Source organism: Chelonia mydas, chromosome 22, assembly GCF_015237465.2.
Source record: "Chelonia mydas isolate rCheMyd1 chromosome 22, rCheMyd1.pri.v2, whole genome shotgun sequence".
Classification (NCBI taxonomy): Eukaryota; Metazoa; Chordata; order Testudines; family Cheloniidae; genus Chelonia; species Chelonia mydas.
Genome location: NC_051262.2, coordinates 17,232,572 through 17,246,373, shown reverse-complemented (window position 1 = coordinate 17,246,373; position 13,802 = coordinate 17,232,572). Strand labels below are relative to the sequence as shown.

Sequence of the window (13,802 nt, the reverse complement as noted above, 5' to 3'; positions counted from 1 at the left end):
GTGGTTTTTTTAAACTTTAAACCTGCAGCGGGGGTTAAGTTGTCTCTCAGGGGTGTGGATTTTTCAGACCCCTGAGACAAGTAGCTCTACCGATTTAAGTTCCTGGTGAAGACCAGCTCCAAACACAAATACACGTGTAGGATAAATGTATGCATGGCACAGACATCATATTATAATCTTTCACAACAGTTACAATTAAGTTTGAATTGGTGATTAAAAAAAAATTAACCCTTGGATTTTTTAAGTCAATGTAAGTTGTAGGCCTTTGCCCTCTTGAGATAGACGTATGTAAATATACTTTTGTTTTTGTCATCTGATTTTTCTGATAAGTCACGTGCTGCTGGTGCTCCTCTGTTACTCCAGCTTTGCAGAAAACTACTGTTTGGCGTTGTTCAGATAAAGAGAAAGTTGGAAACGCTCCTTTTGCTGAGGAATGCATATCTGTCTAATCAGGACCATTTAAGTGCTAACACTAAGCACAAACAATTTTTATTATCTTTAAAATAAAATGCAAAATAATAGGCTAACGTACTCTGAAAGCTAGTGTTAAAATATTAGAAGTTATTAAAGGTAAAATTCCTACAGAATCCTTAAACAAACAGGAAATACAATGAAATTAGGTACAATTATTGTGTAATTTCAATGGCTATTACATTTGTATTGCTATATCTTAAGAAACAAATACCACATCCATGCACAACAGCCAGATTAACAGTAGCTATTCTGAGTGTGCATCTGCACTGTGATCGGAGGTGATTGCTTACCCGCGCTAGCTTTAATCTCGCTAACCTGGCTAAAAGTCAGCGAAGACATGCAGGCTGTACAAGCCTGCCAAGAACCCTTGGTATGTACATGTGTATCTATTCTGTGCTGCTGCGTCTTTGTTTTTAGCCACGCTAGCTAGATTAAAGTTAGCGTGTGTACTTCTGTGTGAGCTGCAATCACACCTCTGCAGTATAGGCACACTCAGTCTCAGAGATTTTAGATGATGCCATTTTAATGTTGCTAAGATGCACAAAAAACAGTTTATCAAATTGTCTAGTTAGTAATTGTTTGCCCATTAGCATCCTGGGGACAGAGTTGATTTGGCTGAGGGACGTGGATCTACACTGCATATCAGGCTTTAACGGGCACAAGAGAATTCATTGCTTCTCTTCCCTGCTGCTGTAGCTGGATCAAGTACATTTGCAAACGACAGACTGGGGGCGGGATTGGCCTGAAAGAGAGTGTGGAGAATCCAGTTACGTGGATGTATGCCTAGTGCAAGCGAAGCCGTTGTTGCATGGCAGCAATCAGAATGCTGCCATGGCCTGCCTGGACTCAGTCACCGAAAGAAGCCATACCTGTAAGACTCCCTGTGGACGGTGGAGAAATCCTGCTTTCCCTGTGCTCGGATTGGTTTCTGCTCTGGTTTGCAGTTCTTCACCTTCTCCACTCTCTGGGGCAGGAACGTGCTGTGTGTGGTAGTTTGGCTTTCAAACTTGGCCTAGAAATCCAAACAGTCACAGAGTTCAGTCCCTTTTTTTTGTATTTTACACTGCAAGGTGTTGGGAGACGCTATCAAAGTGGCGCCCGCCCCAACCATGGCTACATTAAACATGAGCCAACTGCTAACTAGAGATACCGGCAACTTGTCAGCTTCCTTTCCATTCTGAATGCGGAGCAGAGGTAATTACATTTGAAAAAGAAAGAAATGGAGAACGATAGGAAATTGCTTTTAGGAAATATTAAAATGTGTTAGCAAGGAAGCAGGGTTTTTCCCCTGTTGTTGCCACGGTCAGTTGTAGATGCTCTGTCACTGCCAGTGTCAGAACAGATGAGGTAAGGCACTTGTAAATATACAATAGGCTGTGCGAGGGGCAGACAGACATGGCCTGTCTGGATTCTGCCGTCTATATTTCTGGATGTTCCTGAATGCTGTTTGCTAGGGGGTCTGGGACATAAAGTAGCATGTGTGTGCTGCCAGGGTAGCATTCAAAATACCCAGGTTTAACTTGGTGAATGTTTGTCTAAGGGCTGCTTTCCTCCACCTCTTGCTGTCTCAGATGTGCCCCTCTTGGGGGGAGCAGTAGACGACCTAGACTGGCTGGTGGCAGCAGTAGGGTGCCCAGCTCCAGCCCTACCCATTGCAGCAAGAGGGCTGTCTTTGTTCCGGTCATTGTTTCCTCGCTGGATGTTTGTTCCAAGCTCCTGTTCCACTCCCTCATTCCCTGCCCACCAGCTTCCTCTTCCACACCACTTTGGCCCAGGTAACAACTCCCTTCCTCACCTCCCATCATGTTAGTGCCACACTTCTTCTTTTAAAGGTGATATCTGCAGCTATCCCGCTGCCTGTGTCTCGAATCCCCCTGTGTCTCTCCATGTGTCTATTCAGATAATAAACTCTGCAGGACAGGGACTCTGCATGCCTGGGGAGTCCGTGCAGCACCTGCCACGGTAGGACCCTGACTGAAATTTGGCTGCTGTTCTCTCAAGCACATTATCATTCTTCGGACAGTGGCCTCTGTCTTTATGGTACCCTGTGGAATTTGTCTGGTGTACAAGGCTGTGCTGAGGCTATTGGATGCACTCTGCTTTCACAGGACTGTCTGTGTTGTGTGAGGGTACCAGCCATGGGCAGCCCTTTAGCAGGAGCTGTCTCCTGACCCCATCGTATTACCAGAGGTCGGATGTAGACTCCATCGTGGGGGTCGCCTTGCCGGATTCGGGGCTGGACTCCCCAGTCTCTGAAGAAGAACTTGTGGACTGTGGAATCGTCAAACTTTGCAGGGAGGGATCTCAGCACCATGGGGGGCCACTGGATGGTCTCCAGAGGCCTGTCCAAGGGCAGAGGAGGGTATGAGAGCTGGAAAGAGACAAAGAGAGAGTCAGAAAAACAACCACAAGCTTTTTATAGTACTTTTCATCTCTAGATTGCAAAGAGGCAGAGCCAGATTTTCAAAAGAGTTTTGCACTTTGTAGCTCCTATTGAGAACACTGCAGAGTTCTCTTTTTTTAAAAGTCTGTCCCTTGGTACTTAGAGAACGCGGCCTTGGGAAATGCCACTTGCTGTTCCAGGTGTGGAGCTGGGAGTGGAATGGCTGAGTGCAAGATTTACACCAATGGTTTACTACTGGGTCACAATGACACCAGGGCAAGAGGGAGCCAGCCCATTTCTGCCATGCAGGGGCAGGACAGGACAAAACTGTGGAAAGTGACACTGATACCCAAGGGTTGGGGGGGGGGGGGGGGATTCAGGCAGAGTTCCCTCCATCTCATTTTTTCTTTAGCTTCCTTTTTTCCCCCCTGGCAGGATCACTGCAATAGGGGATTCTCTGTCCATGCTGCACAAAGCAATCACTGCACCCTCGGCACAAAAGCCAAGGGGTGCCCAGATACTGGTCCCACCTGACCCTGCACACTGGCTTAGAGTTACTGACTTACTGAATGAATGCAAAATATAATTATCCTGAACTTCTGGCATGGCTTGTCCAAGAATCTCCAAGCAGTTCATTAATGGGAACTGCATGGGCCACACCCCTTTATCCCTTTACAAATGCTGGCTAATTAAGGAGATTTTCAAAGCCTCCCAGCCTGTGGGGCGAAGGAGTGTCACTGTTCCCATTTTACAGACAGGAGGGGAAGAAACTTGCCCAAGCTCATAAAACAAGGCAGTGACAGAGCTGGGAATTAACCTAGGCACCCGGACTCCTAGACCTTGTGCTCTAATCACTAGATTTATTCCCACTGTGTCAGTGAGAATCATCTTTATTCATTCACTGAAATTAACTTTGCTCAAAGAGTCCCTTGATGTCCATATAACCCCCCTCTCCTTCCCGTTACCTTGGTCACCGTGTCTCCACTGAATTTTCCATCCCACTCTCTCCCCAAGTCTGCCAGCTCCTCTTTCAGCTTGATGAGGCTGGCACGAGGGTATCTGCGGGTGTCCCAGCCATGGTAGCTTTCCCTCTGCACTGTCTGAAAATCTGTGCTGGGTGGAAGAGGGAAACACTTCAGCTGCAAGGAGGTGAATCAGGTGTTCCTTAGAGCTTTGCACCACCAGCCATCACTGTGCATCTCCTGCGTTCTATTTGTGGCTGTGCCAAGGACTTGCTGTGCAACCTCAGGCAAGTCACTTCATCGCTCCATGCCTTAGTTTCCCCATCTGTAAAATGGGGTCAACACTGAGCTCCTGCGTTTGGTAAGTGTGTGCGTTAATATCAGTGAATACCCGCCGGGCACTGTTCACTTGAGGATCTCAAAGCCCTTGGCAATGTTGTTTATAGGAACAAAATCCTGTTTTCTTCCTCTTCCCAAAACTTGTTGCTGGGGTTGGATGCAGCCTTCTTCTGACTGAGAGGAGGGGAGGGCCCTTGTGCTAGCTCTCTGTCAAAGGCTCAGCTTATCTGCTCTGCCGCCTGAGGGATCCACAGCCCCCTTGCTGCAATGCTGAGACAAACCCCTCGTCTTGCCTGGGGTTTCCCCATTCCCATAAAACCCTGCCCATGGGGGTTACTTGGTGGCTGCACTCACCTGAAGCCCTGGTTGATTGCCAGGTTGTCCAGAGGAGGCTGAGCAGGCCAAATCCGTGCAGGTAACAAGCTGCATGCTGGGAAATCACTCTGGTACTTGGTCATGTATTCCACCTGTGTTCGTTTCCTTGCTGGCACTACTCCCTTATCGCTTGACTGGGCTACCCGCTTCCCTAAGGGCACAGACTGGTAGGTGCTCTGGTGGGTTGTCGTCATGTCATGATCACCTAGCAGAACAGAAAGCAATGTACTGTCCCATGCCGTGGGGTTGGGGGTTAGTCTTTGGAGGGGCTACCCCTCTCTATAGGAGCAGGGTTTGGCTGGTCCACCAACCCTAGTGAGAGGGTCTGCAGAAATCAAGAGCATCCCATGTCTTAGGCCAGATTAATAAAACGATACATCTCACAGCTGGTCTCAAACTTGTTGGACAGTAAACTCAGGCTGGAGAATGGGGAAGCTTTTCCAAGTTCTGGTTTGGAAAGTACCCCAGAGAGAGCTCAGCCCAGGCTTTCAGTGTCGTCTCAGCACTCTGACAGCCCCTGGGCTGGCAGCTGAGAAATGACATGGAAACGAGCCCCCCCAGCTGGTAAGCTCAGCTCTGCCATGCTCGTTAGTCTCTGAAACTTTGTGCTGCTTTGTGCGTATGGTACAGCCCCATCCCGGCCTTCCTGCGTAGTGTCCTCACACCTAGCCATGACCAGCCTCCTGGGGTGTGTCTACCCTGCAAGGGGCAGTGAGTCTCAGAGCCTGGGACTTCAGGGCTTGTGCTACAGCGCTAAGAATCATGTGGAGCCGTTCAGACTTGGGCTCAGAACCCGAGGGACCGGGGTGAGCACCTGAGGTCAAGCCGCAAGCTCCACACAGCTAGTTTTAGCACCGAACGGGAGCCCCAGTCCGTAGACTTGCTGCCGCTTGCAGTGTAGATGTACCCCTAGACTGGGGGCTCTCAACCTTCCCAGGCTACTGTACCCCTTTCCGGAGTCTGATTTGTCTGGCGCACCCCCATGTTTCACCTCCCTTATAAACTACTTGCTTACGAAATCAGACCTAAAAATACAGCTCTCTCCCAGCACACCAGTACTGAACAATGGCTGACTTTCTTGTTTTTACCACGAACTGTAAAATAAATCACTTGGAATATAAACATGGCACTTACATTTCAGTGTCTAGTCTATAGAGCCGTGTAAACAAGTCGTCGTCTGGAGGACATTTTAGTTCGTACTGACTCCACGAGGGCTGTTTATGTAGCCTGTTGTAAAAGCAGGCCAATATCTAGCTGAGCTGATGTACCCCCTGAAAAACCTCGGTGTTCCCCTGCTTGAGAACCTCTCTTGCCTTAGACCAGTGGCTCTCACCCTGTTTACCATTGTGGGCCGCGTCCAATACTCCCTGTGTGGCCCTGCGGCTGTCACATGGGCCGCAGGGTGGGCACTGCTGCCCGAGACTGTATCACCTGGGAGCCGCTGGGGCTGGAGGAAAAGGGCCCTGTGGCAGGCTGGCCGGTCGGCCCCGTAAGGGGAGCTGGGCTGAGCCCTGCTGTGGCCCGGCGGATGTAGCCCCAGCTGAGGGTGCGATGGGGACAAGGCGAAGGATGGGTCCCGGGTGCCTGGAGCTGGCTGCACACCGGGTGCAGAACGCAGCTGGGAGGAGCCCGTGAGAGAGGAGCGGGGACAGGCTTGGCAAAGGCAGCCCTGAGTGAGCTGGGAGAAGGGCCTGGAGGAAGGGGGTACCTGGGGCGATGCAGCCCGCGGCCTGTCAGGAAGAAGGTAGGCACGAGCGCGAACCAGCGGTGAGCCCCAGGAGGGGCCAGCGGGCCTGGGGAGGGCAGTTCTATGAAAGTGGCAAGGCCAGGCAAACCCTGACCAGGAGGATGTTTGGGGGACGGGCCTGTGCCCAGCAAAGCTGGTTAGAGGGAGCCATAAAACCAGCAGGGCCATGCTTGAAACGAGGGAACGTGTTGGAGACGGGCTTGCTAAGACGCCAACAGTGAGCGCAATCCCGGCGAGGGCGGCTGCGTGCTGCAGAGCCTATGCGGGGGCAGCCCTGCTACCGGGCCCATGTGGATGTGGGGCTGGAAGCTTTCATCCTCTCTGTTACCTTCGATGGTGAGCTGAGCCTGGAGGCCTTTGACCAGCTCTGGTCTGGGGACGCGTTTCTCCGTGAACTCTCGCTGCGTGGTGCTTTCCATCTCGGCTGTCTGGTCAGGGGACAGGAGAGCGCCTGGGGTGGAGAGAACAGGGCTGGTGCTGCTCAGTGTTCCCAGCACACCGGGTCGGGCTGAACCCTGGGTTTCGGGCGTGTTCCCGGGCACGGAGCCCAGCACAGCCCAGCCCCGCAGCAGGCACTGTGGGCCCGGTGTCTGGCATTGGAGAGGCCCTCCTGGCTTCTGTAGCGCCGGCGAGCACTCAGGGCACTATCCAGATCCAGGACTCGGGGGTGGGGCACGTGGACTGCGGGCACCCCAAGTTAATGCAGCCCCTTTGGCCGATCTCAGCCTGGGGGGCGGGGCGGGGCGGTCCCAGCGGTACCTGCCAGGGCTGGCGGCTCTCCATAGCAGGCTGGGCGTTCCACTCGCCATCCCTTGTAGCTCTCCTTGGTGGTCGTGGTGTGGGGGAAGCCGGAGCCGTCGGGCTGCCTGTGAGTCGGGGGCCGCCGGAGGGTGGCCACGACCGGCTCCCTGGGCGGGAAGTGGAGGCGGTACAGACTCTGGCTTTGGAAGGGCTCCTCTGGGCACTGATACGCCTCCTGCAAAACATGACCGCCCCGTGCTTTGGGCTAGAAAGGTCAGCCTGTCTCTTCCTCGTGGGGCGGCTGGGCCCACGCCACTCCCAGGGAGCGACCCGCTGCGCTAACCCGGGCCCAGTGGAGAGCGGGCAGTGCAGCCCCCGTTGGCGCTGACTGGGTTCCAGAGCGTCCAGCCGCAGAGGGCGCCTCCCCTTGAGAGGGGTGACGCGTGGCTTAATTCACAGAGCCCCCTTGGCCTGCAGGCCTTGCCAGGGCAGGTGTGTGGGTGGGGTAGAGCCCTGGCCTTCTCAATGGGGTGGGGGAGAGAGGGGTTCTTCTTCCCCTCTTGGGAGAGGGGGACGGCAGGAACCTAGCCTGGATCAGCTGCGGTGCTGGCGTTACCCGGACGTGCGGCTTGGTCCTCTGGCCCAGCTCCCAAGGGATGAACTCTGCCCGCTGCGTGGTGCTGAAGGCCATGGCTGGGGGGTTGGGGTGTAGAGGGGTGCGGAGTGGCCTCTTGCTACTTCGAGGATGCACGTCTGGAGGGGAGGAAGAGTGAGGAGGTGACTGGGAGGCACACGGGGCATGTGTAAAACTAGGGAGACTGCTTTGGTTCCCCTCGCTTACTTGGTGGCTGGGTGTAAGTTGCCTTGTAATGGGACAGCTGGGGCCGCCTGCAGTCCTGAGGCGCTGGCCGGCTCCGCTTCTTGCAGTTCTTGTGGCACTTGTGTCGACTGAGTGTGACAGAGAAGCAACTGAGAGAGAGGAACTGAAACCGGGCTCCCCTCCCCTGTGGGAGCCTTCTCCACATCCAGCCTGTGTGCCCCAGGGGAGGTGACTGCTCAGGCAGCCGGGTCTGCTCACTGGGAGCTGTGTGCTGGGCAGCGGGGTGGCAGCTGCTCTGCAGCTTTCAGCGCCCCTGAGAACTGCTCCCCTCCACCTGGCATCTCTCAGCGCTTCTGGGGAGACGGATGCTATTGGTCTCTCCTGTGGTGGAGGTAGGAGCTGGAAGCTACCAAATACTGTGAAATGACCCTGCCCCCCCGCCTGCTACTGCCCAACTCCCACTACCAACACGGCTCAGGGCACAGCTGCAGGCCTCTGTCATGTTCTGAAAAGAGGTGGTTAAAATTTGTAAGTCCCCAGGGACATGGGTAAATGCTACAGAATACATCCATGCACACGCACGTGGATGGTCTGTGGGGCCGAGACTTTCTCATGCCTCTAGGTACCGCTGCAGTACAAGTGATGATAGCTCTTTGTAAAGCTGCTCCATACTAACACCGAGAGAGAGACAGCCCTACAGCGAGAGATGTAGAGCAGGCTGCTGTCCTTCTCTGTGCTGCCCATGGCTTCTAGCCTGCCTGCACTCCTCAGTGCCAGCAGCTTTTGCTTAAGATCAGGGCTAGTGTGCGTGGAGTGGGGAAACGAACCAATTCTTGCTCTAGAAGCCTTAAGCAAAAATACACAAAGGGCGTGTGTCTGTCTGTGCCTGTTCGGGCGCTCACTTACCCACAGTCGCAGAGTTCACAGAGACAAGCGAACTGCAGGGACTCCATCTCCCAGGCTTTGTGGGTCAGGCAGGCGGAGGGAATCCCTCCGCCCCCACCCGTGAGATGCAGTTACTGGTTCTAGAGATGACGGGCTACAGGGCTGGCGGTACGGACCCAGGAGTGCTCTGAGCAGCTGCTTCTGGGCTCTATGGAGTCTCTGTTTGGGCTGAGCTTAGGGGTTTAGTGTGTGTTGCAGGTTGCTATGGTTCCTGGTCTCCTGCCTTTCACCCGAGAGTGATTTGAATGTGAATGCCGCTCTAGCAACCCCACGAATGCCAGGTTACTAGGAGCTTAGAGGAGGGGAAGGGCTGCGCTGTGTTTCCCAGGCTAGGTTTGTAACTGAGACAGGATTGGGAGCAGCAGGGCTCCACAGGGCCGCTAACAACCATGGGAAAGTACGCAGTCCTTTGGCAGGGGACAGTCACTCACAGGCGGGGGCCCCTAGGTGCTGTGCACACCTGGTGAGCTCTGGGGCAGGGGCCTGTCTGCATAGTGAAAGGAAGGGAGGGGAAAACAGGCCCAGAGAGAAGTGACTTGCCCAGCAGAGCTGAGGTTAGACCCAGGGCTGCTGACTCCCAGGCCGGTACCTTCCACGCTGCTTCTCTAACGCTAGCTAGAACGTCCCCCAGGCTTGGGGGACTCTGGAGAGCCACTGGCCAGCACTGTTCAAGGCGGGTCTGCATCTCCAGAGCCAGCTCTTTGGCATGGCTTCAGGAAGCTGCCTGATCTGGCCAACGGCTTCCCTGGGGCCGGAGCTGCTGAGGACCCGTTCAAGGCTGAAGTCGCCACCAACAAGAAGCTGGCCAAGCCAGCACCAATTAGCCGAGAGGCCAATCAGTGTGTTAATTGAGTGTCATCAGTCATTTAATTGTTTGAAGCACTGTTTCATTAACAAGTTGAACGGTCCTGGCAGATGTTAATGGCAGGATGCAGAAGAGTCTCCTTCTCACTGATTAATAAGGGGGTAACTGCTCAGTAATTGGAGACAAAGGTTATTTTTATTTGCTTTTGGGTTCACGTTTTCAAGCTTTTCTCCACAGCCATGAGCAACAGGAACTTAGCTGTCTGTCTGTCTGTCTTTTTTTTTTTAAAGTGGGATCCTCAGCTAATAACCTGAGTCCCAGGCTTGGGACTTTTTAATAATAAATTTACAGTGTTGCCAGCTCTCAGATGTTTTATGAGTCTGACAGTATTTGCTGTTCTTCTTAACTGGACTGGATCCGAGAACAAACAGAACAGAAAACCATTCTCTTCCAGCCCTGGAGACTTGGCCAAGTTGAACATAGATCATCTCTCTCTCCCCACCCTTTTGAGCCCATTCCCTCAGGAGTTTACCAAACTCCCAGCAAAATGCATTAAAAACCCCTAAGTTGCCTCGGGGGCTGGTCTCTTCCGAGTCCTGTGAAGGTGAAGGAGCAGTTCAGTGGTGCTGATGGACACAGGGCTGCCCACCCTCTCCGGTAATGATGTTTGGTGAGCGTGTGTCTATATAATTTACTTGCTGTTGTGACTTGACCCTGCACAGAATGTAATGGGGTCAGTCCCCGACCGCCACCCACGCCCTGCTGCAGGAAATACCCATTTCCAGCTGCTCAAAGACAGGCATATCTCCTCTGCTTTAATTCCAGGCCCTCTCAGGGCTGAGGGAGAATGTTGGTCTCACCTCCCAGCTTCTATCGGACTTGTTTGGCTTTCTAAGCATTTCTGAAACCAGCCCTGGCTGCCCAGTAGCCAAGCCGGATCCTACACTCACCCAACGGGGGTTGCTGTATAACAACAACAGCCCCACAACAACAAACCACCACCCAACAGGCAGCCCAGCCCTCAGAAGCCGCTGTGCGGTGTGCATGGCCCGTCAGCGCCAGTGAGCAGCCCTACAGCCAACCAGCGCGTGACGCGAGAGGGACAGCACACATTTCAGGTGATGACTCAAGTATTAAATGATGCAGCTAGAAAAAACAGGGAAGCCCCTGAAATCTCTCTGGATTCCAGCTGAATTTATGACCAAGAACTAGTTCCCTCCCCGGCACTGAAGAATTGGCCTCGCTAGCTGTTAATTCAGGTGCTGAAGCTAAAGGCTGGGGCTGCTGCAGGGCTCAGTGACATATCTCACGGCAGAGCAGGGCCCAGGAAGGGGATGGCTTGGCCCACACGCCAGGCTGAGCTGGGGAGGGCAGGGAGGGAACTTGCACTCAGAAGTGGACAGTTGCTGCCCGAGGGGTTTCCAACATGTGCATGAGCCTGTCCCATCACACCTTTCTGAGGCTGTTTTGGTGGGGGGCTGACCCCAGGGTGAAGCAAGGCACAGGAGGCCCCATGCAACTCCTACCCCACCCAGGAGCTCAGGAGGGGGCATTATCCCATCATGGGGGGAAGTGCTGACAGCAAGGGGCCAGGAGCTGTCCCCTGCCTGTTCTGAAAGCCTCCGTCAGGACGGGAATCCTCCATTCAAACACTTCAGGTGCTTCCTCCAAGCTCAGTGCACTGTGCTCGGGGGGGCTGCAGGACAGGTGGAGCGTGCCTTGCTCCTCTGTGCCGGGTGCTCTCCTGGCTGCTTTTGGGGGGTGAGGAGCCCTGCTTTCCCCTCCCCCAGTTAGTTTCCTTGCCCCAGAGAAGTAGTAACAATGGCTGCTGCATGGAGATGCCTCTCTCCTCCCTGCCTGGCGGTGTGTGTGTGTCGGGGGGAGGGCAGCTCCTGAGGCCTCTGCTCCCCCTGAGCCAGGATGGGTGGGGCTCCTTGAAGCCCTGTTCCCTCTGGAACCCATTTCAGTGCTCAATCTTCACGAGCCCCACGTGGCTCTTGCCAAGTAGCCCACGCCTCCATTATTGCACTGGGCGGTTTCCCTCACAGATGACCTTGGCTCCCCAGGCCGGAGGTGGGTTGCCCGAGGGTGCTCCCCGCTAATTAGCTGGAGGTGCAGAGCTATATTATAGTCTCAGTAGTCGAGGTGCTGCGGGCCCACCAGAGGGCACTGTGACACCAGCTATCTGTGCCCTGGGCCTGCAAGGGGCTGGGAGTGGGGGGTGAGTGCGAGTCTGTCATTGCAGCCCTGCCCCCTTGGCACCACTGGCCTGGAGTGTCTAACCAGCCCTAGAGCCACAGCTTGGGGTGGGGGGTCACAGCTCCCCCTGTGCAGGGTGGCCAGGTCCCATGGCAGCATGGGCCTTTCCGCAAACACCTGGCATAGTGTTATTTAAAAATACAACTTCCATGGCCATGATGTCCAGCGCTCAGCCCTCCTGGGATGGACGGAAAGGGCTTTATAGGCTTTCACCTCCTGGGCTCTATCTCCAATTTAGAGGTGGGGAAACTGAGGCACAGAGTAGTGGTCTGCTTGGGCCTGACCTGGATCTAAGCCCACCTGAGCTTGAGAGAGTTCTGTCATTTTCCACCCCAACACAAACCTGAGTTGCCCCTGGGGTTGGTGTGGCTGCATGCCCCACTCCCTCCAGAGCGAGAGGCGCTGCCGTTCTGGACCTAGGGCAGCGAGGTGGCCGTGGCTGGCAGGAGGGGGGGGCACGTGGCTGCCCCAGGCTGATCCCAGGAGGAGGAAAGCTGCCCTGAGAGGGTCTGCTTGTTTTCTCAACACTTGTGGCTGGGTTCGGGTCGGGTGACAGGGTTCTAGCACAGAGAGGGGAAGTGACTTGTCACCCAGCAAATCAGTGGCAAAGCCAGGGCTTCTCACTAGCCCTCAGACCGGTCATGCCTGACTGCTGTAAGTGTCCGTACACCTGCTGCGCTGGGAGAGGCAGCGATGGGCTTCCAGCTCTCTGGCTTCTCCTTCTGACCCCTCTCTTCCTTCCTGCATGAGCATGAATCTGTTGCCCGAGAGCTGCCAGGCAGGAGTGGTGGAGGTTCACGGCCCTCCCAGGATACTTTTGCTCCCCTAACACAATACCAGGTAGCTGATATTACAGGTCATTTGCCTTCAGAGAGTGAAAAACTCCCACCTGACAGTGTCATTAATCAGGTGGCACTGAACAGAGCTGCTAATGTTTGTGCTTAATTAGTGCTAATGCAGCTGGGGGCCTGGGGATCATTTGAGGGAAGATTTCACACACACCCCTCATCTTCCTCACTGGAGTTGGCAGTAGCTTGCCCTGCGGTACCTTAAACGTGGTGTCCTTAGGAAAGTGTCCAGATCTTACATGTCAGGCTGGAATCAGGGCAGGGCTGGGTCCCAAACCAGTCCCCTAGATCCAGTCACCTCTGGATATCAGGGATATTTGGATCCAGAATTGAGGCAGTTGTGTTATCATGCACACCTGCTGTATTCTTTGTGAATCCTGCTCCCCACATTTCCACCTCAGGTGTGTGATGTCATCCCCTCCCCGTCCAAAAAGCCACAAAGCATTATGGGTTGGTCTGTGCAAAACAGAGTGGCCTGCATTTCTTTATTTGCAGATGCAGAGTTCTGTTTTTACAGTACCCACGTGCTTTGGATCTGGTTTTTGCTGTCAGAAGGCCCTGGTCTGAGAGAGCTGTGCTGGGCTACAGAACAGAATGGAAGTCAGATCAGAATGTGCAGAAACAGATCACTAATGGGTCCCTGCTTCAAACAGCTGTGTTGCTGAGTGCATGGTGCCTGTGTGCTATAGCAGTTTTAGGCATGCATAGGCTGTGTGTATCCTTGTTGTGTGCTTTACTGTGTCTGCATCCATTGTTCCCAGGGGTTGTGTATATCCATGCTACACGGTGTTCATTCCTAGCTCCCTCTAGCCATGGGATGAATGACACCAGCTGTTGCAAAGTGGTGGCCTGGTGAAATGTTTGAGGGACGACCCCTTTCAGTGGCCGTTACCTGAGGATATCTGGATGCAGGCCAGAGACGTGCTCATGCCGGAATGTAAGTGGATGGATTCAGGTGGCCTGCAGGGACACTCTGTGAAGAACCCTGGTTCTAATGAGCCTTAAAGAGAGACGCTGTGCTACCAAATGGCTGGCTTGGCAACGTTTAGGGTTCCCACATGGACAGGACATGTGCCTCTTGCTCAGCCAGCCAGGCAAGCAGAT

At 53.9% G+C, this 13,802-nt stretch overlaps 1 protein-coding gene across 2 annotated transcripts; it reads right to left on the bottom strand.

The window, feature by feature from the left end:
• Positions 1-19: 19 nt before the first annotated feature.
• Positions 20-8,957, bottom strand: LOC102930637 (stabilizer of axonemal microtubules 1). Of its 2 annotated transcripts, XM_037882347.2 has the most exons (10): positions 8,748-8,957; positions 7,863-7,969; positions 7,638-7,774; positions 7,040-7,256; positions 6,609-6,731; positions 4,513-4,738; positions 3,823-3,970; positions 2,660-2,845; positions 1,344-1,486; positions 20-1,216 (listed from the first exon to the last, which is right to left on the bottom strand). In XM_037882347.2, the coding sequence occupies exons 1-10, from the start codon at positions 8,792-8,794 to the stop codon at positions 1,117-1,119; spliced, it is 1,434 nt and encodes a 477-aa protein (XP_037738275.1). In that variant the 5' UTR covers positions 8,795-8,957; the 3' UTR covers positions 20-1,116. The 2 variants fall into 2 exon arrangements, with proteins under 2 accessions (XP_037738275.1, XP_043389838.1); XM_043533903.1 differs by lacking the exon at positions 7,863-7,969 and having other exon boundaries at positions 8,748-8,949.
• Between the last annotated feature and the right edge of the window lie 4,845 nt (positions 8,958-13,802).

What these genes read in the sequence shown, in the direction of transcription:
- LOC102930637 (XM_037882347.2), bottom strand. Translation starts at nt 8,794, where the DNA reads ATGGAGTCCCTGCAGTTCGCTTGTCTCTGTGAACTCTGCGACTGTGG. An exon ending in GGACCAAGCCGCACGTCCGG is followed by an intron (nt 7,257 to 7,637) that starts GTAACGCCAGCA and finishes CATGTTTTGCAG; the next exon opens with GAGGCGTATCAGTGCCCAGA. An exon ending in GCAATCAACCAGGGCTTCAG is followed by an intron (nt 3,971 to 4,512) that starts GTGAGTGCAGCC and finishes TCTTCCACCCAG; the next exon opens with CACAGATTTTCAGACAGTGC.